The 19,621-nt window shown below is 40.2% G+C and overlaps 1 protein-coding gene across 6 annotated transcripts in view; it reads left to right on the plus strand.

The window, feature by feature from the left end:
* Txndc16 (thioredoxin domain containing 16) overlaps positions 1–19,621 on the plus strand; it is a 65,335-nt gene that overhangs the window by 12,081 nt on the left and 33,633 nt on the right. For all 6 annotated transcript variants that reach the window (XM_034498090.2, XM_034498092.2, XM_034498091.2 and 3 more), the window contains 2 exons: positions 451–525; positions 13,595–13,716. In XM_034498090.2, the coding sequence (XP_034353981.1) occupies positions 451–525; positions 13,595–13,716 (197 nt within the window). The remainder of the gene's footprint in view (positions 1–450; positions 526–13,594; positions 13,717–19,621) is intronic.

A 19,621-nucleotide genomic window follows, 5' to 3' on the forward strand; every position in this document is an offset into this window, starting at 1 on the left:
CATATTGGGAATCCTTTTCCTCTCAGGGATCTGCTGGTGTCTTGGTATTGATTTCTCTGTCCTTGAGTCTGTCATCTCCAGAGGAGTTTTATACACTCTCAGACCCTGGAGATGTGTCCTAGGACATGCTCAGGAAACTTGTCTCTCACCTGTTTCTTTCCCAAGCCAGTTTGGAAATCTCTGTGACAGGAAGATGTAATTGGGGGGTGTCTTTTGGGTTTGTTTCCCAGTACTTTTTGCCAAGTATAGGTCCTAAATTTTTTAGAATGAACATACTTATTTGAGTGCAAACACAGTATGTATTTGAATATATTATGTACCAGCACTCTGGTAGGTGTATGGGGTACACAGATAAGAACTTTAACATCAAAGAAGGTAATGTATTAGATTGCCAAGGAACTTGGAGTGTAAGTAGATACTTGTATAACATGTTCTTAAAACTCTTTCCAGAGGCAACATACTTCTCAGAGAATTCCCCACGGACATCTTGTTTGACGTGAACGCCATCATTGCCCATGTTCTCTTGTAAGTACAGGAGGTGTTCATTTGCTTGTTTATCGGTAATTTCACTTTTGAGAACCACAGTCCTTGGAGGTATTTTAGAATTCCAACATTATATTTATACACACAAGTTTTATGCATATCACTGGTTCATCATCTTATATCAAGGATCTAAACTTTCTTCAGTGACAAGGAACACAGGAACATGCGCTCTGTATGAAAGTTGTTTTCCTAACTGGACCTGATGAATGATCGTAAGTTGCTTTTGGTTTACTAGTGCAATGAGTGTTTCGTAGATGCCTTTCATAGCTGTCTGTCTGGGCTGCTACAATGAAATCCACAAATGAGGTGGCATAGAAAACAATTTACTTTTCATAGTTTTGGAGGCTGAAAGTCCAGTGGCAAATTACTGGCAGATTTGGAGAGTTTGCTCTTTGTAGAAGGATGTGTTCTCCCATATCCTCTTATAGCAGAAGGAACCTGGATATCTGAGCTTTCTTTTATGAGGCTGTTGTGGAGTATCCACCAGAGCAGACTGCTTGGACATGGGTTTAAGCCAATGGAAGGCCTGTATTAGCCAGCTAGAGACTATACTGGGTATTTAGGACCCCAGTATCGCATCCGGATTTTCTCAGGGTAAGCTTTTAAGCACAAAACAAACAACAACAACAAAACCAAACTATGTTCTGGGTTGACATACTTCAGTTAGCAAGAATAGTTAGCCAGAAGCAGAACTACAGAAGTAGAGACTTTCCCAGAACTGTGGACTTTGATAGATTAGGTCTTTGTTTTCATTTTGGCTCGTGGTACTGTCTGCTGAGTTTCATGGCATGAATGGTGCTGCCCTCATGGAGTCAGCTGTGCTAAGGTTTGAGGGTTGGTACAAGGCTATTAATCTCATTCATGATGGATCTATTTTCATGATCCAATCTTCCATCAAAGTCCCACCTCTGAATACTACCACTTTGGGGGTGGGTGGCAGTGTGTGCATGTCAGGGACACTAACACCTGGCTGGTAGGTGGTTGCAGTTAGACGCTCAGCTTTGCTGTTTTCTTGGGATTTTTAAACTACTTTGTTTCCTTCTCATACTCGCCTTATTTTTCCAGAGTGTACAGTTGTGTGCCTGCTTGGTTAGTACAGAAAGAGTCTGGGAGTGTTTACCGAGGACGACTCTCAGTTTTCTGCATGGAACTTCCAGGCCTGGAATTCAAGTCTACCTGGGCTCTGTTTCTGCAGTCTGTCTCTCAGTAAAAATCTGGTGTATTTTATTTATTTATTTATTGCCACAAAGCTAGAAAATATGACATTTACATGGGCTTTTCCAATTACATGGTGCAGGTCTACTGCCTCTTAAGGCATTTGCCAACATTTTCTCTTTGGTGTTACACTTCCTGATTCTTTTTTTACCCACAAATTTAGGTGAAAGTTAAGATACAGAAAATTGAAAAGTTTATAGGTACAAAGTTGTGATTATCACTGTACAAATGAACACATGCTCAGTGATAATTGTTCATTTCTAATAATATATAAAATGCAAAATAGGAAAGGTTCTGGAAATTCCTGACATCTATGAGCTCTGTCTTAGGGTTCCTTTTGGGTGGGGCAAAACACAATGACCAAACAAGTTGGGGAGAAAAGGATTTATTTGGCTTACACTTCCATATTGCTGTTCATCATTGAAGGAAGTCAGGATAGGAACTTAGAGCAGGAACCGGAGGCAGGAACTGATCAGAGGCCATGGAGAGGTGTTGCTTACTTTCTTGCTCTCCATGCTTTCTCACCATCAATCACTCATTAAGAAAATGCCCTGCACCTGAACCTTGGAGAGGCATTTTCTCAGTTGATGTTCTATCCTTTCAGATAATACTAGCTTGTGTCAAACTGACATAAAACTAGCCAGGATAAGCCCTAAGGCCAGTTAATTGGTGAAAGATGGTCCCTTTCTTTTTAGGAAATAAGTTATTGAGATATAATTAATATATTGTTTAACTTACTTAAAATCTACAATTCAGTGGTTTTTAGTATATTTACCGATATGCACAACCATTACCATGGTCAATTTCAGTTTTTCTCACTTTAGAAAGAACTCTGACCCATTGGCTCCCATCTTCCTATGTCCCACCCCTAAAGAGGCCCCCATATACTTTGTCTCTATAGATTTTCTAGTTCTGGACATTGATTAGTGTCCTGAGCTTCTCCCTGAAAGTTCAACAAAAAGCCAGAGTAGAAGACACGCTACTGTCTCAGGAAGTTACCAGTTTTGCTGGTATTCTCCCCACAATAGATATAACAATCGTGAATCTAAAAGTGGAGGTGAAGAAAAAGAGAAATGGGGTTGTTTAAGGGATGAGGGCACTAAATTTGCCTTCCCTTAAAGTATGAATCCAGGTTTGACACCGGACTTCAGAGTAGACCCACAATAGACAACCTCATGCCCAGGCATTTGAAACAGTTGGGCCGTAGGCGAGGCTGTGTGCCAAGGAGCCTCTCACCTGGAGTACTTGGCTTGATGATTTGTTGATGTTCTCCTGTATGGTAGTGCTGCATTCCTAATGCTGACTTAGAGAACACAAACTCCCCATATAATTCGCTTACCCATGTTCCTGCTACATGCCAGACACTGTTAGGCAGTGGGGATGCAGAACAGGGTGTGACTTCTGTTCTTGAGAAATTTAGTATTTTCTCATGGAAGTAGATGCAGAAGATACTGTGTGGTAAGTATAATGCTAGAAGGAAGCACGTATGCTTGAGGGCTGTTAGATGCATAGGGAAGAGAAAAGCCATGTCTAGGTGGAGAGTAGGACTTACTCAGTAGGCTTCCTGAAGAAAGTGGCGGATGGTATAAATCTGTAAGAATGAATGTCTGGTGAAGAGAAAAGCAGGGAAATATGTGACGGACATGCAGTCAGAATACTCTGCAGTGTAACACGTGAAGCAGGGTTCTGGGACAGGCGAAGGGAACGTGATCAATGTTTTGATTTGTGATCTTCAGTGCTGAGTGCTGCTTTGCATAAACATGCAGCACAAAATGGCACAAGGATGTTTAGGGACATTTCAGAAATTACTAGAAACTTTTTCATATTCACAAGCTAAAATTCATTTAGTGATACTTTTTTTAAAAAGTGAAATTTAGCAACCCAAGCAGTATTTTTTTAATTGAACATTTTTTATACAGCCTCTTCCAAGGATATGCTAATTTGATATATGCTGAGGAATTACAGTGGAAATATATTAAAAGTCTCTGTTTTCCATAGTCAAACCATGTTTTCGTAAGAGCAGAACTTCATATGTTCAATAAAAGTACTGCAGGTTGTATCATAGCCTTGAGTGAGCTCTAGGCGGATCACGTGGCTTGCATGGGTGTCGTAGCCTGGTGTGCTGACAGTTTCAGTGCAGAGTGTGTTCTGAACTAAGGCTGCAGGGAAATGGGGAGCACTCTCAGAGACACCTGGGTTTATTGTGTGTTTGGTTTTGAATTAATTGTTGTTGGCTTTCAGAAACTTTTTATTATTGGCAAAATTTTTATGACTCTCACATTCCGGTAGCCAAGCTCGTATCCACAGTTGAAGCTGAAGAGCTAGCTTGCTTCAGACTAACTGCTTAATATGTACAGCTGTATTCAGTGCCATGTGCCTGAGTTGTTTTTTTTTAGTTTATTTTTGAGATTAGAATTTAGTTACATTTTTCCCTTCCCTTTTCTTCTCCCATATATCCCATGATCTCCTTCATATTCATCATCTCCCCCTTCTTACTAATTGTTATTGCATGCATATATGTATTTATACATATATATTCCTAAATATAACCTGTTGGGTCCGTATAATGTCACTCATACATACATCTGCATTTTTGAGGCTCCCTTATCTCAGACTTTGGCTGAGGCGCTTTCTAGGTGTTTCTGTTAAGAAGTTGAAGTCGGCAGTCCTTGGGAAAGCTGTTTGTTTTGTACATTTTGAGTTACTCCTAGTACTTGCCTATTATTCCTGCTTCACTGGCCGGTAGAAGAGGCAGCGAGGAGCCCTTTGGGAGAAGATTGCTTGTGTGTGCACCTGGATATTGATTGTTAGAAAGAATCATGAATATTGTGGAGTTGGTGATTTATTTACTTTATATCATAGTAGGTAAATAACATTTTTTTATTCTCTCACCCCCTTACCAGTGCGTAGAGATTGAAGCCAGAGCAAAACTTGCTTACTTATGTTTTTAACCACTGAATATCCAGCCCTGATTTAATTCTGTTAGGACTTTGAGGTTGGCTTACTATCCTGATGAACCAGTGCCTAACGTGGTCAGTTCCAGCACAGGTAGAAACTGCTCAGTGGCCATTGTATAATGTAGGGAAGTAGAACAAAGAACTGGTTTTCTTTTTAATGCACAGAATATGAAAATAACAGGCTTAGCAACAGTTAATTCAGTAACAGTCAGCAAATTACAAACCTAGTGTAATGCTTGATTTCTTTTTCCTCCTGTCCCCCTCATGAATCTGATCATTGTCTGCAGTGGGCAGGGAAGAAGAGCCATTTACAGATGGTGGCACTCCTTTACAGTCGCTGCAGGAACTGTAGCCCCGGAAGAGGACAGCTAGGCATTGTGGACATAGCTCATCTGGTAGATATTTAGGGCAAAAGCACAAGGAAGAAAAGAGAGGAAAGAAAGTTGAGATGTGGAAATCAGAAAGGCTATTCCTTCATTCTTGCTTTGAACATAATAAAAAGACACAGTATTGCATAGCATTTCCCAATAATATTTAAATATTGAGTAACTACAACAAATACGATGGCAGTGCCTTGCAAATTGCCATGAGAAAGAACATGCCATTTCCATTTGTCATTCTGTCTTTGTGGCTGAAACTTTTCCTCAGTTTATAGTACCCAGTGCTCAGCAAGCAGGCCTGCCTCATACTTTATATCTGCACAGTGATCACAATGGAACTACTCCTGAATATTTTCTGACCACTTTTCTACTGAGTTTTAAACTTGATTTCTAGACTACTTCTCTCATGTAAAGGAAGCAGAATTGCAGAATTTCTTTTGAGATTGACCACTGTAGTCTTCTGAAGAATGTGTAGTCAAATTTATCTTTTCTTTTCTTGACTTTGGGCTTTAAGTTGAACAGTGGTTTCCCTTATGCCATTGTTATAAAGAAATTCAGCCCTTCTGAGGTTTTCAGTTGATAATGCCGTTTAATAGCTTTAAACAGTGAAAGATCTACTGAGCTGATAGTACAGAGTTTCCATGTCTTTCCCCTCCATGAATGGATTTCCTAATAGCACTTGTATTATCACAGTGATATAATTGGTGAACCCATATTAACTAAACATAGGCATTCACTGTGTTAGGCATCATGTTCCCACCATTGCAGTGTTGCACATACGTGCCATTACTCCAAAATTCTGTCCCCCTTCACGACTGATACTTTTTAAAGAATTTGACATGGTCAATGGTATGAGGAATGTATGACCCAGGTGGCTACTTAGGTCTCAACACAAGCAGAATAATAGATTTGTATTCAGAATTAGGTGTCATGGTCACACAAAGCTCTTATGTGTACTGAGCTCTATTTCTGAGTGATGTCTCATGGTTTGTCTGTAAGCCAGTACTACTGCTTTAGTTTGTTGAGTTTGTAATCTCTCTGAACAATTTAGGTCTTTGTATATTTTTGTTTTCAAAATTGCATGCTTATTTTATTTTCATATGCCATCTAAAATTAGCTTGTACAGTTTCTCTCTTTTCCAAATCCTTTCTAAATTCTGCTAGTGTTAAATCTGTTATCTTAGAGACAGTTGACATCTTAAGAATGAATCCTCTCATCTTAGAATAGGATATTTTTCCATTTGTTAAAGTATTGTCGGTGTACACCAGTACACCAGTAGTGGTGTTTTTGTTTAGAAATGACATTTCTTCTTTTGAAAAGCACTTTTAGTTTTATAGCAAAAAGACAAGGAAAGCACAGAGCTCTCATTCATCCTCTGCTCCCAAACATGCATAAATTCTGCTTTTCCCACTAGTGATGCATCATCTGTTACAGTGAATCAGTATGTAATAATGTATTTCTTTTCTTCAGTGGTTTTAGGGATCTAACTCAGGGCCTTGTATAGGCTAGGCAAATGCTGAGGCACACCCCAGCCCTCCTGACAAATCATAGTCACCAAAAGTCCACAGTTACAAAAGGATTCATTCCATGTTGTGTATTCTGTGGGTCTGAACAAATGTATAAAGAATTGAATCAGTCATTATGGTATCACACAGAGCTTTTTCATTAACCTAAAACATCTGCCCTGCCCAGGAGGCCACTGATCTTTTGTGTCTTCAGAGTTTTGCTCTTTGACCCTAAAGGAATTTTTATTTTAAAAACAGCTGAAAAATGAATTAGGTTATACCCACTAATAAAGTAGGATGTTTTATTAATGCTAACAATAAACTGCTATTAGATTGAGCAGCAAATATTCTGACTCTATGCATGAGTATTACATAAAACTATTAACACACACAAATGGTCTTTATAATCCCATTATCCATAGCTGAACAATTTTTCTCCATTGGTTTATATCCTGTTCTTTGTTTAAAGATGCTTTTATTTGCTGTTTGATATATCTATTTACAAGATGTATATGTATATATCAGGTGTAAAATATGTGTAGTCACATTCTAGCACTTTATTATTGTTTAATATATTTATAAGAGGTATGTGTATATATCATATCACACACACACACACACACACACACACACACACACACACACACACACACACAGTCATATTGCTCTTCTAACCTAGTATTTTGTTAGACAGAATATAAGCAACCCAAAATTTATTGACCTTTTTCTATTTACAAAAATATTTTTAATAGATTTTTTTAAATACAATTTATTCTGATTAGAGTTTCTTCTCCCTCATCTCTTTCTGTGTCCTCCCTAACTCTCTACTTCACACCTTCTTTATATCTCTTTCTTTAGAAAACAAACAGGTAAATAAAAACCAAGTAAGAATAGATAAAAACAGACAGAAAAAAACAAGACAAAGAAAAAGCTTGAGAAGCACATACATATGTGCAAACACACACACACACACACACACACACAAAAAAAAAAAAAAACCATAACAACACAAAATCAGAAATCATAATATACAAGCAAAAGACCAGCGTGGTAGTTTGAATAAGAAGGCCCTCATAGGTTTATATATTTGAATGCTTAGTCACTAGGAAATGGCACTATTAGAAAGGATTAGAAGGATTATGATTTGGACAATTGTTGGAGGAAGTGTGTCATTGAAGGTGGGCTTTGAGGTTTCAAAAGCCCACACTAGGCCTGTCTCTCTGCCTGTGGATCAGGATATAGCTCTCAGCTACACTCTGGTATCTGCTGGCATGCTGCCATCCCCCCCACCGTGATGGTAATGGGCTAAGCCTCTAAGACTAAGCAAGCCCTAATCAAATGCTTTACTCTGTAAGAGTTGCCTTGGTCATAATGTCTCTTTACAGCAGTAGAACAGTGACTAAGACAACTAGTAAGGTTTAAAAAAGTGCCCAGACAAAGCTTTGTGATACAAAATAATGACTCAGATACCTTTGCGTTCATTTTGAGTTGTCCATCTAGTGCTAGGCATGGGGCCTGCCCTTAAGTATGGTTTTGTATACTCAATGAGAGCATCTATTAGAAAAAACCTAATATTTCTTTTGCAAGCAGCTGTCAATTGGAGATAGCTTCCTGATTAGGGATGGTAGCTTGTGTCCCTTCCCCCTCTCAGTACTGAGACCCTGTTTGACTTGGACCTGTGCAGACCCTGTGCATCCTGCCACCATCTCCATGAGTTCTTATGTGCGTCAGTTGTGTTCTATTTAGAATGTCCTCCATCCCTGTTGGCTCTTACAATCTTAAAAAATTATCAATTTTTAATTAAATTTATTTATCAAAATTTAATTTTATTAATAAAATTATTAATTTAACAAAAATCTTGATTATCTGTTGACAGAGGAGTCATTTTATTGCTGTTCCTTTAGTAGAATGTTGTGGCCCTCTCCACTCCATGCTTGGCGGCCACTGTTTCCCCGGCCCAAGCTGCCGCTCCAGTCTTCAGGTCAGGGTCTAGCGAGAGAGAAAGAGAGAGAGAGAGAGAGAGAGAGAAAAGAAAATGAGAATGAGTAAAGGGGAAGAGACTCGAAGAATGGAGACAAGACAGAGGTTCTGATCAAGTCTCAAGTCTCGTTTATTGAAGGGAAATCTGGGTATTTATACGCTTTTGCCATGTGCCTTGCAGGTGTTGATATGATGTAAGCTTTACAGGCATGGATACCACGTGCACCTTATAGGCATGTATGGCATGGATAGCACGTGGACAGCACGTGAACTGCATGCCTTGCAGGCGTGGCTACCACATGTGCCTTGCAGCTGGGGTCAGTAAACAGCAAAACAAAATATGTGGGATGTCAGAGTGTGCTTCAGCTGTTATAGGCTGTTGAAAAACAAGTCTCATGTCAGGGTATATGGCTCAAGATGGCTGCAAAGCTGATAGCCGCTTTCTGCTAAAAGTTGGCTCCCAACAGTAGAAGAATAATTTTTGGTTTTCCTCTTGGTTCATGGCCTATCTAGTCTTAGGTTCTTGGCCACATGACCAGTGTCAGACACAGGTTCCATGTCTTAGAGTGGGCCTAACTCAATTAGATGGAGGCTGGTCACTCCCACCCTTTTGCCACTACTGCGTTAGTGTATTCTGTAAGTAGGTCACTGTTGTAGACAGAAGGGTTCACAGCTGGGTTGGTGCAACCTTTCTACTCTGTGGTGTGCAAAATTGATCAATGCAACATGCTAAATTATATTAATTTCACCCAACTTGTCTTTGTTTTTTATCAAGATGTTCTACTTAGCCTTATAACTAAGGACAAGAAATATTTGTAGATAATGCTTAGATTGTTTTCAAAATATTTGTTCATGAGCTGAAAGCTTGCATTTGATAATGTTTGTATGTATTTGCTTCAAAAGTGTGTAAGCCAAAGTGTTACTTTTTTCTCAAAGCATTTGTATTTGTTTGTTATGTAGACTGTTTTGATTGAGAATGAACCACGGTTTTTCTTCCACTCTGTTCCTCTGTCAGTAGACTATCCAGATTTTTGATAAATTATTTTTTCCCCAAATATAAAAAAAATACAGCTGGGAAAGATTAAAATTATAAAATCTGAGAATAAGTGTAATAAGTACGATAATGTTCACATTATTTATTTATAAATTAGATACTTTTGTACCATTATTGCCAACTATGTGGACTTTTAAAATGGTATTTAAAATAATTATTGAAACATTACTTAAAAATATATGAAATTGATGAGGGAGTTTTTATTGGACATTTAGAATAAAAGGTTGCTTGTCTTGGATGTGAATTTGTCACCAAGCTGTTAATTGGTAATAATGTTAGATCTTCAAACAGTGACCTGCATAATGAGGTGCTTGAAATCTCTTAGGTGCTTAGTACATAGCAGGTTGGTGGATGTGACTTTCAGAAGCTTACACTTTAATTGCTGAATGTGGAAGGAGCAGAAATCTTCCTCTAAGGGCCCGTAGTTGTTTTCTAAGGAGTATGCTGATAGGAGCCTGTAGGCACTAGAGAGTAAATGGGGCTTGTATATATTTTCAGCTTATGCTTTATAGGTGGCTTTTTGTATTCAACCTATCACTTTATATGTGAATCTGGTAGTTACTGCCCCATGGCTTAGATAATACTAATTTCTGGGGGAGTGTTGTGCTGTGCTGTCTCTACATCCTACATGTGGGAAACTGAAGAAGAAAGAGTTAGTTTAAGCCAGCCTGGATTACATAGGAAAGGCCAAGCTGTCTTGGGCTACCTATTAAATCATATCTCAAAAAGCAAAACTAAATACAAACAAAGAAAATAACCCACATGTAAGAATAATTATCATTTCCTACTCCCTGTCCCTCCTGTGGGAGATTTTGGGTGATAATTAGCACATACTGTTTTACTGATTTTTTTTTTTAAGAATTTGAATTCTGACAGAACTATAATTTTCAAAAAAGGAATGAATGATTGACTCAGTAACAAAAGGGAAGAGCAGGCTCTTGGTCCCTTTTTACTGACAGCTACTCAATTCCTTATCGTCTGTCTGTCTTATCTGTGTGGTTGACACTGATAGAGTCTGGGGAAGAGCATCACCAAAGGAAGGTAAGTCCTTTCCAGGGACGAAAGCATCCCCAGTTAGAGCACCTCAGCCTGTCTTGCCCAATCACTAGAGGGAAAAAATTCCAAGAGAGACTTTTTCCTTAACCCATTCCCACAGCAGTTTTTCTCTTTGGAACCAAAGTGAAAGAGTACAGACAGTCATATGGGATACATCCTTGAGCTCCCTAAGACATGTGCATAATCTGGAAACCTGCCTATTAAGGAATATAATAAAGCCAGGAAACCACTGGGAAAAATTACAGAGATCATTAGATTATGAATGTCATTAGTTTTGGTTATTATTATCTCATGGATAATGACTGCTTAATGAGCTTTGGGACATTAGGCAGTGTAACTTCTCTAAACCCCATAGCCTTGCCTTTAAACTGGGGTTAATGATAGTTCCCGTCTCAGATGTTTGCCACGAAAATTAAACAAGACAGAGTGAGTGCATTACCTGAAGTTCTTAGTTCAAACCCTGATCTGACTAAAACAGAAGGATTTGGAGTGGATAGAGGAAATCTCAGTTTCATTAGCAGGACTGGAGAACTGGACTGAACAGCCTAGAGTTATAGTTAGAATCATGGCACAGCTAATGTGGGGAGGACTCTTGCATTGCTGCCACACACTGGATGCAAGTTTGCACTACCTGCATTGAGCTGCTCAGTAACACTGCTTCATGACTGCCTTTGAAGTATTACTTCCACCACCTCAAAGTAATTCTAGTATCCATAGTTGTTTGTATCACTTGCTCCTGATCCAGACTGTCAAGCAAATGATTCCAGGTTAAATGGCCAAGCTTCATAGCTGGGAACCTGGAAAAGCAAGTTTGTGATATTATCAACATTTTGGTAGAATTTTTTTGTTTTTTTTTGTTTGTTTGTTTGTTTTTTGATTTTGTCATGGGCTGTGTTCACCATGACAGAATTCTTAGCTAAGGATTTACATGAAATTCTTGAAAGTGCACTGGATAATACTCAGTGACTTTGAAATGGGATGTTAGCCTAATGGTGTAGATCTGGATTGCTTTTGCCCCATCATTAGCTAGCATCCTTTTCCCAGCTAGTTTCTCATTTATAAGAATGGTCAGTGATGTCTGGGTGTGGTGGTAAATGCTTATACACATTTGAGATGGAGAGGCAAGAGGATATCTGCAGGTTTAAGGCCAGCCTGGACTAACTAGGAAGACCTTTTTTTCCCCCAGTCCCCCAGATAGTGTGTTACAACATCAGAAAGTCCATCTATTACTGTTAGGAGTCCTGGATTTGAATTTCAGCTGTAGCAGCAACTGGCAAAATGACCTGGCACTTCCTGTGTAGAGCTACAGTGTTTCAGTAATATTGTTGAGGATGTATGTGAAACATGCAAACTACCCAGCACAGTGAGTATTGCTTAGAAAACACTCATAAAAACAAAACAAGAGGCTACCCTAGGGACTATAGATCAACTTCTTATAGTTTATAAATTTTTAATAAATAGTTAAATATTTAAGCTAATATAATTTGGAATAGCACTTTCAGAGTGACTACCAAGTCAAAATATTCTTGTGACATAAGGCATTACTTGACCTTAGCAGCAGCAGTCTCATGAATAAGTTCCCAGAGGCCATATGACACCCAGCAGATTTGATTTTATATTAAAGAGATTTGCAAAAATGTAAATCTGTGTCACTGTTTTTCTGCAAATTTTTTTGGATAAAAAGTTATGCTAAAATGCACTGATGTTTTTATTTTCTAAAAATAAGGATTTTTAAGTTTGCCTTTTCTATTTGGCAACTATTGATAGGATAACACATGTAAACAAATTGGGCATCAGTAATTGTTAAGCTTATAAAAGGGTCACAATCCCAAAATGTTTTAGGATAGCTGTTTAAGGGAAAGTGTTTTTCTGTGAGAGAAAGCTATATTTAAATAACTAATTGTGAGTATTTGAATGAACCTTTACTTAAATATGTAGGCCTGGAAAAACATCCCAAATCTCTAATTAGTTTAATAAAAATATATTGTGTGCATAGAGATTAAATGAAAAACTCTTGTTCATGGGAACAACTTACTTAGAAATAGACAACAAAATAAGAGGATCATTTGGTTGACAAAGTAGTATTTGTTAGTAAGTTGGACATGTCGGCTCATGCATGAATCCATATTTGGGAGGCAGAGAGGTAGAAGGGTTGCTGCAAACTCAGGGCCCACTTGGGCTTCATAGTAAAGTAGGTCTGGACCAATCTAAACAACAGAGTAAGACAGAAGAAATATGTTCAGTTAATTATGGTAAAGTTAAAAAGGTCACTGTTGTAGACCGGAGAGCATCTGCTTTGTGTTCTATTCCTGGTGCCTTAATTCAGTAGATGTATTTATGAATAAACTTTCCAGTATTGCTTTCTTTCTCTTTTTCTTTCTGTGTGGCCCAGGCTTTCCTTGAACTCATGCTTCTCTTGCCACCACTGGGGTTACAGATGAGTGTGTCATGCCTGGCTCCCTCCAACCTTTTGGATTTTCATTTCTCAGAGTGAAGCACCCCAGCAGAGGCTCTGAGGTGTGCCTGCGTTGTGTCAGAGTGAGCACAGGGGGACACAATGAAGTTAGCAAGGTAGATAATGTTCAGGTCACACAAGGCTTAGGAGAGAAGCCCACAGCTGTGATGTGTGGATGGACGGCTCACCTAAGTCCAAGCCTGAGAGATCTGGAAGGCACTAGAACAGGATGTGAGTGAATGTGGTTTAACTGTGCAGAGGTAGTTGTGATGAAGAATTTCTTACGAGTGTCCTGGTTGAGTGTTTAAGGAAGGACAATAATCTAGAGACCAGTTTTATTTCAGTGTGTTAGAACGATTGTGCTCTCATTACTCAAGTTTGTTCAAAGGAGTTACACTTAAAAAGGGTTTATAATAAACTTTTCACTATTTTGTCTGTGTTTATTTTAGTGCTCTGCTTTTTAATGAAGTAAAATATGTTACCACCCTGGAAGACCTTCACAGCATAGAAAGCTCTCTGAAAGGAAAATCAAATATGATATTCTCATATGTAGAAGCCATCGGAACACCAGGTATCACAGGCTTGCTTGGTCTTTGCTGTGTGTGTACTTGCGTGACTGCATTGAAGTGCTTCAGGTGGTGTAAAGTTCCTCTGCTTCGTCACCTCCTTTAAATGAGCAGCACAGTGGAGTGGTGCTGGAGAATCCAGTGCTCCCAGAGGACTATAACCTGAGACTGTCCCCCCCTCCCCCCATAATACTATCTTCACCTCTTACTGCTTGTTAGTAGGTGTACTCCACCAGAGTGAACACAGCCTGTGTGAGTGTGAGTTTGTGTGTGTGTGTGTGCGCGTGCGCGCTGCTGTACATGTAGAGTTCAGGCTAGTATCAGTATTCTCTTCAGTCATTCTCCAATTTATTTCTTTAGACAAGATCTCTTGCTGAATCTGTAGCTTGCCAATTTGGCTAGTCTAGCCAGCTTGCCCTGGAGGATCCCTGCCTTGTGAGCACTAGGATTATGGTTCTGCTGGATTCTAAGTATGCTCTGAGGAATCCAAACTCATGTTCTCAAACTTGGCTCCAAGTGTTTTACTCTGCCGTCTCCCTACCCTGTGTTTTTATGAATTAAACTACGTGTTGAAATTTTAGTTTTTGAGATACAGAGCTTCTTCAGCATGTTACAAAAGATAATACCTGGGGCTGGAGAGATGGCTCAGCAGTTAAGAGAACTGGCTGCTCCTCCAGAGGACCCAGGTTCAATTCCCAGCATCCACATGGCAGCTCACAATTGTCTGTAACTCCAGTTCCAGAGTCTCTAGCACCTCCCACAGATATACATACATGCAGCAAAACATTATTACCTCATGAAACAAAACTTAAAAAAACAAAACAAAATGTAATACCCTCATAAAAGAGTACTTCAGGACTGGCAAGATGGGTAAAGGTTCCTGCTGCTAAATCTGGTGGCCCAAGTTCCAGTCTTAGAAACCTCCCCCCTCCAATAGAAGAAGAGAACCAACTCCCAGAAATTGTCCTCTGGCTTCCATATTAGTGTTTACCCCCAAAATACAAACATTTAAAATTTAAAACATAATACTAATAGTTTGCCTGTTTAGTTTACTTTTCAAGGTCTCAAGTTTTGTTTTTCCCAGTTTTCAGTTTGTCATCAGTGAAAAACATGAGTTATAGCAAGACAAAGATTAATTTTTTAATTTATGTTTAATTGCTTCAATGTAACCACAGTGTTTGAAATAGATGGGAAGGTGTAAGGGGGGAAGAAAATGAGGAAATGGGAAATGACTATTGTATGTAGGCAGTGGATGCTAGGGTGACCTAGATAGGGCAGCGGCAGTGGAGTTGGGAGCAAGTGTGAGTGTAGGCTTGTGTTTTGGACCTGGGTAATGATAACTACTTTCTTCATATAGCAGAGACAGGTGGCTTGAGGCAGTCTAGGAGACTAGAAAGATGAAACTTCGAAGACCTAAGATCAGATTAGAGCCCTGAAAGTTTGCAGTAGGAGGTCTGGAGTGCCTTTTGCCAACATACTTGGGAAATACAGCAAGGTAGCTGAGTATAGCTAGCTAGCACTTTCATGTTGTGGGTGCGGACTAGGGAAATGGATTTGAGAAGTAAGCTGCAATGCCCAGGAGCACTTGAGCATTGGTACTCAAAGGTGAGGAAGAGCCAGTAAGAGTAACAAGGGTGCTCTGTGCGCAGGAGTACCTAAAAGCACAGCGAAGATGCATGCTTTTCTCTCTGAACAAAGGTATGGTTCCAAACATTCATCTTATCTCTTATCTCAAGGTATATGATGTCATGCAAAGCAAACAAAACCTACAAATTTAGTTCTTCCCCATAATGCTGAAGAGGTGGTATGGGCTTGGCGTTTGCTTACCCTCATAAATCCCCCAGCTGAGGTTCATTAGCACTACCCCATCTGCAAACACAGTGACTATTGTACATGGCAAGCCCAGCCTTCTCTAGGTCTCTGGTCCTGCTGCTGTGAGTACTCCTGGGATACAGAATTGCCTGACTGACCTCAGTGTACCAGACTCCAAGGAGGAACCTAACTTCCACCACTTCTTCCCTTCAGGTGACTCAGAAATGTGCCAGTGACTAAAGCATCACATCAGAGACCATGCCTATCCATGACCTGAAAGTGTCATGTTGTGCTGGTTTTCTTTTTTCTTGGATATTTTATTTACATTTCATATGTTATCCCCCTACTCCTTCTCCCGTCCACCCCCAGAACTCCCTATTCTAGCCTACCTCCTCCTGCTTCTATGAGGATGTGCACACACCCACGTCCGCACTCCCACATCCCCACCCTCTAATTCCCCCACACTGGGCTTCCAGCCTTCATGGGACCAAGGATCTCCTTTCCCACCTATGCCCGACAAGGCCATCCTCCCCTACATATACAGCTGGAGCCATGGGTCCCTCCCTGTGTTCTCCCAGGCTGGTGATTTAGACCCTGGGAGCTCTGGTTGGTTGGTATTGCTTTCCCCATGGGGCCGCAAACCCTTTCAGCCCCTTCAGTCTTCTAACTCCTCCAAACTATTGGTTTGCTTTTCATCTGATTATGACAGTTGACATCTTGTTAGATGATTTTCTCATATTGGTACTTTTGATCTTTAGTAGAAACCACTTTCACTAACACTATAGTAAAGATGTTTTGACAAATACTCACCTTCTACTCTGCTTTAGAGTAGGTTAGTCTGTAGCTTTCTCGTCATATAATCTCTAGCATCCTTCAGCAATGCCAGTTTGGGATATGTGCAGCTGGGTCTAGGGCAGTGGGTCTCAACTTTACTAAGGCTGCAACCTATGAAGACAGTCCCTCATTTGTGGTGATCCCCGAACATAACATTATTTTCATTGCTACTTCATAACTGTACTTTTGCTGCTGTTAGGAATTGTGATATAAATATCTGTGTTTTTCAGTGGCCTTAGGTGAGCCCTGTGAAAAGGTTGTTGAACCCCCCAAAGGGTCTTGACCCAAAGATTGAGAAGCACTGGTCTAGAGTAGGGAGGTGGGGAAGACACCTGTTTTTCCACACACTGCTTGATCAGTTAGTAGGTAGTACTAACTTAGGGAGTACCCAGAATGTGAAAGTCTTACTTTTTCAGATCTAGGGGTCATCTCTAGGGTTGTGGTCACCTATTGACCACAACCTGACTTATATTAACTGCCTCTACCCTAGTTTTTCTGAATTCACCTGTATCATTTGATTCAGCAATCCTATCTAAAGAGACTGAATCTGTATTTTGAAGAGTTCTCTTCTCCTGTGTCCTTTGCAACATTATCGACAATAGGCAATACGATTTACAGGAGCACCATCTATCTGCCCTTGGTTTCAGTACGAGTGATCATAAATGAGCTGTTAGGAAAGGGCCCCATCTGGAGTGAAGAGTACTGTTAGCCTCCTCATCCCACTTCCCTTCTGAAACTTCCTGCTGAGCTACTTCTCACTTCTCACACCAGCATCACAAATTCTTTTTTTTTTTCTTTTTTCTTTCTTTTTTTTTTTTTTGGTTTTTCGAGTTTTTCACAGGGTTTTTCTGTGTAGCCCTGGCTGTCCTGGAACTCACTCTGTAGACCAGGCTGGCCTCGAACTCAGAAATCTGCCTGCCTCTGCCTCCTAGCACCTGTTGTAGTTTCTGGGGATTAATAGAAACAATCTCACAACTGTGAGAGAACAGTAGAGAAGTTGGAGATGTACGTAGAGAGCCATGTGAGGAGTTTTGCTGTAAGGGAAAGGCGAAACCTGGGTATTGTCTGGAAGAATATGTGAGACATGGAAGAGTCTTGAATGAAACTTGTTTGTGTATGGACAAGAAAGTGCTAGTTGAGAAGAGGGAGTAAGTATATCATTTAGGGGAATGGCTGCAGCAAGAGCTCTGAGTGGGCAGCAGGGGGTGGATCTAGTTAGTGAAAGGAGGAGGTATGGTTGTGTTGTGGGATTGCAGAACATTCTTCTGTGGTAATAGGAAGAATGGGACAGGGTGGCATCAGTTTAGGTAAATTCAGACAAATGCGGTTTGCAGAGGTTATGGTATATCCAGCCCTCACTGTGCATGCGTTTCTGTGGAGGCCAGAGGTTGATGTGTGTCTCTTTTGATTGTTCTCTTCCTTGTAGTTTGAGGCAGAGCCTCAGGTTGAATCTGGAGTGCACTGATTGAGCTAGCTAGTCAGCAAGCCCTGCGGATCCTCCCTTTCCCACCTCCCTCCTGAGTGTTGAGATGACAGGTGCTCACTGCTACATATAGCTTGCTTTTTATGTGGGTTCTAGGGATCAGATTTAGATCTTCATGCTTGCACAGTGGACACTTTATCACCTGAACCATCTCTTTCACATCCCACCTTAAAAAATGGGGTCTGTTTTAATCAATGAAGTAGAAATGAAATTGTATATTGAAGTAGAAATGAAATCTCAATTTGAGAGGAAAAAAAGAGAGATGAAACAATCATTTAGGAGGTCTAGAAATAAGGGATGGTTTCTATGTAACATGGTTGCTCACCCTTGTCCTCCTAGAGCTGGGCTGCCATTTGAGGATGAACTGGGATACATTGCAAAAACTATGTCTCAAAATTCAAAATAAATAAATAAACATTAACATTTAAAACACAATAATTGCTAGGCAGAAATAATATTTAATATCAGTGATTGAAAGTGAGACTATTTTTTTCTCTTGTAGAGTGTATTTTCACTGGTGTAGGTACAGAATAGGGAGCATATTGGACTTAACATGAGCTATGGCACTAGTTCGTTAGGAATGGTAATAATTGTAAACATTGATTATGTAACCCAAACTTGATTGGGAGGGAAGCAAAGATCTGAGTGTAGTGAGGAACTGCAGAAAGGTATAGTCCCAGGGCGTGGGCTGTGCCCATAGCAGTGAGTAGTAAAGGGGGTGCAGTAAGTGTTGGGGTGCAGAAAGCCAAGAGCTGAGGACTGAGGACTTTGAATAGCTCACTTGTATGGATAGGAAAATCCCCAAGGATTAAGACAGTAGTGTTGGCAAGAGTGACAGAAGTGGATGAGGAGGCTGACCCTGGCTGCAGTGGCAGGTATAACGGGTGGTGTGTGCAATAGTCTGAAATGAAATTCAGGTGCTGAGGGATTAAGTGGTTGAAGTCATTACAGAGCCATGGCCATGATATGAGGAGTGGAAACTGTCCTGAAGTCTTCTGGGTGTGTGTGTAAAGGACTATGACGTTTAATGTGGCTGTGATCGGTGTGACTGGATTTAGAGTTCTCTGGAAGACATACCTTTGGGCTCATCTGAGAGTGTCTTTCCAGAGAGACTTAACTGAGGAGGAAGACCAACTCTAAACATGGGCCTCCATTCCATGGGTCAGGGTCCTGAATGCAAAGGGAAATGGAGAAAGCAAACTGAACAGCAGCACTCATCCCTCTGCTTCATGTTTGCAGACGCAGTGCAGCCAGCTGCTTCTACGCCTGTTGTGCTGCTCCTTCCCACCACAATGACTGTGCCCCTTTAATCAGGAGCCAAAACAGATTCTTCTTCCTTATGCTGCTTTCTGTCAGGTGTTCGGTCCCAACAATGGGAACAGCAACTAGCATGAGGATCAAGAATTCGAACAACATTGAACTTCTTAGAGAGATGGCTGGAGTCTAGTCTCTAATCAGCTGGTTGTATATTATGTTGATTGTGAAAGAATTAAGATACTTTGTGAAGAATAGGGTGATGAAAACTGTGTATTCCCTGTTCTTATAAGATGGTGCTAGAGAAAGGAGAGAGGTAGTAAAAATAAACAAGAAGGCAGGGTTAACAGGCCAAAAGGTCTGACACAAGGTAGAGAATAAAGTTCCACAGAATGGCTGCTATATACCAGATATCAATAGACAATGATAGAACAGACCAACATGCTCTAACAAGCACCTCCAGGGTAATAGAGTAGATAATGCACCTGATACATTTGAAAACTGGACAAGGAAGAGTGATTGTGGAA

The sequence above is a fragment of the Arvicanthis niloticus genome, chromosome 3, assembly GCF_011762505.2.
Source record: "Arvicanthis niloticus isolate mArvNil1 chromosome 3, mArvNil1.pat.X, whole genome shotgun sequence".
NCBI lineage: Eukaryota > Metazoa > Chordata > Mammalia > Rodentia > Muridae > Arvicanthis > Arvicanthis niloticus.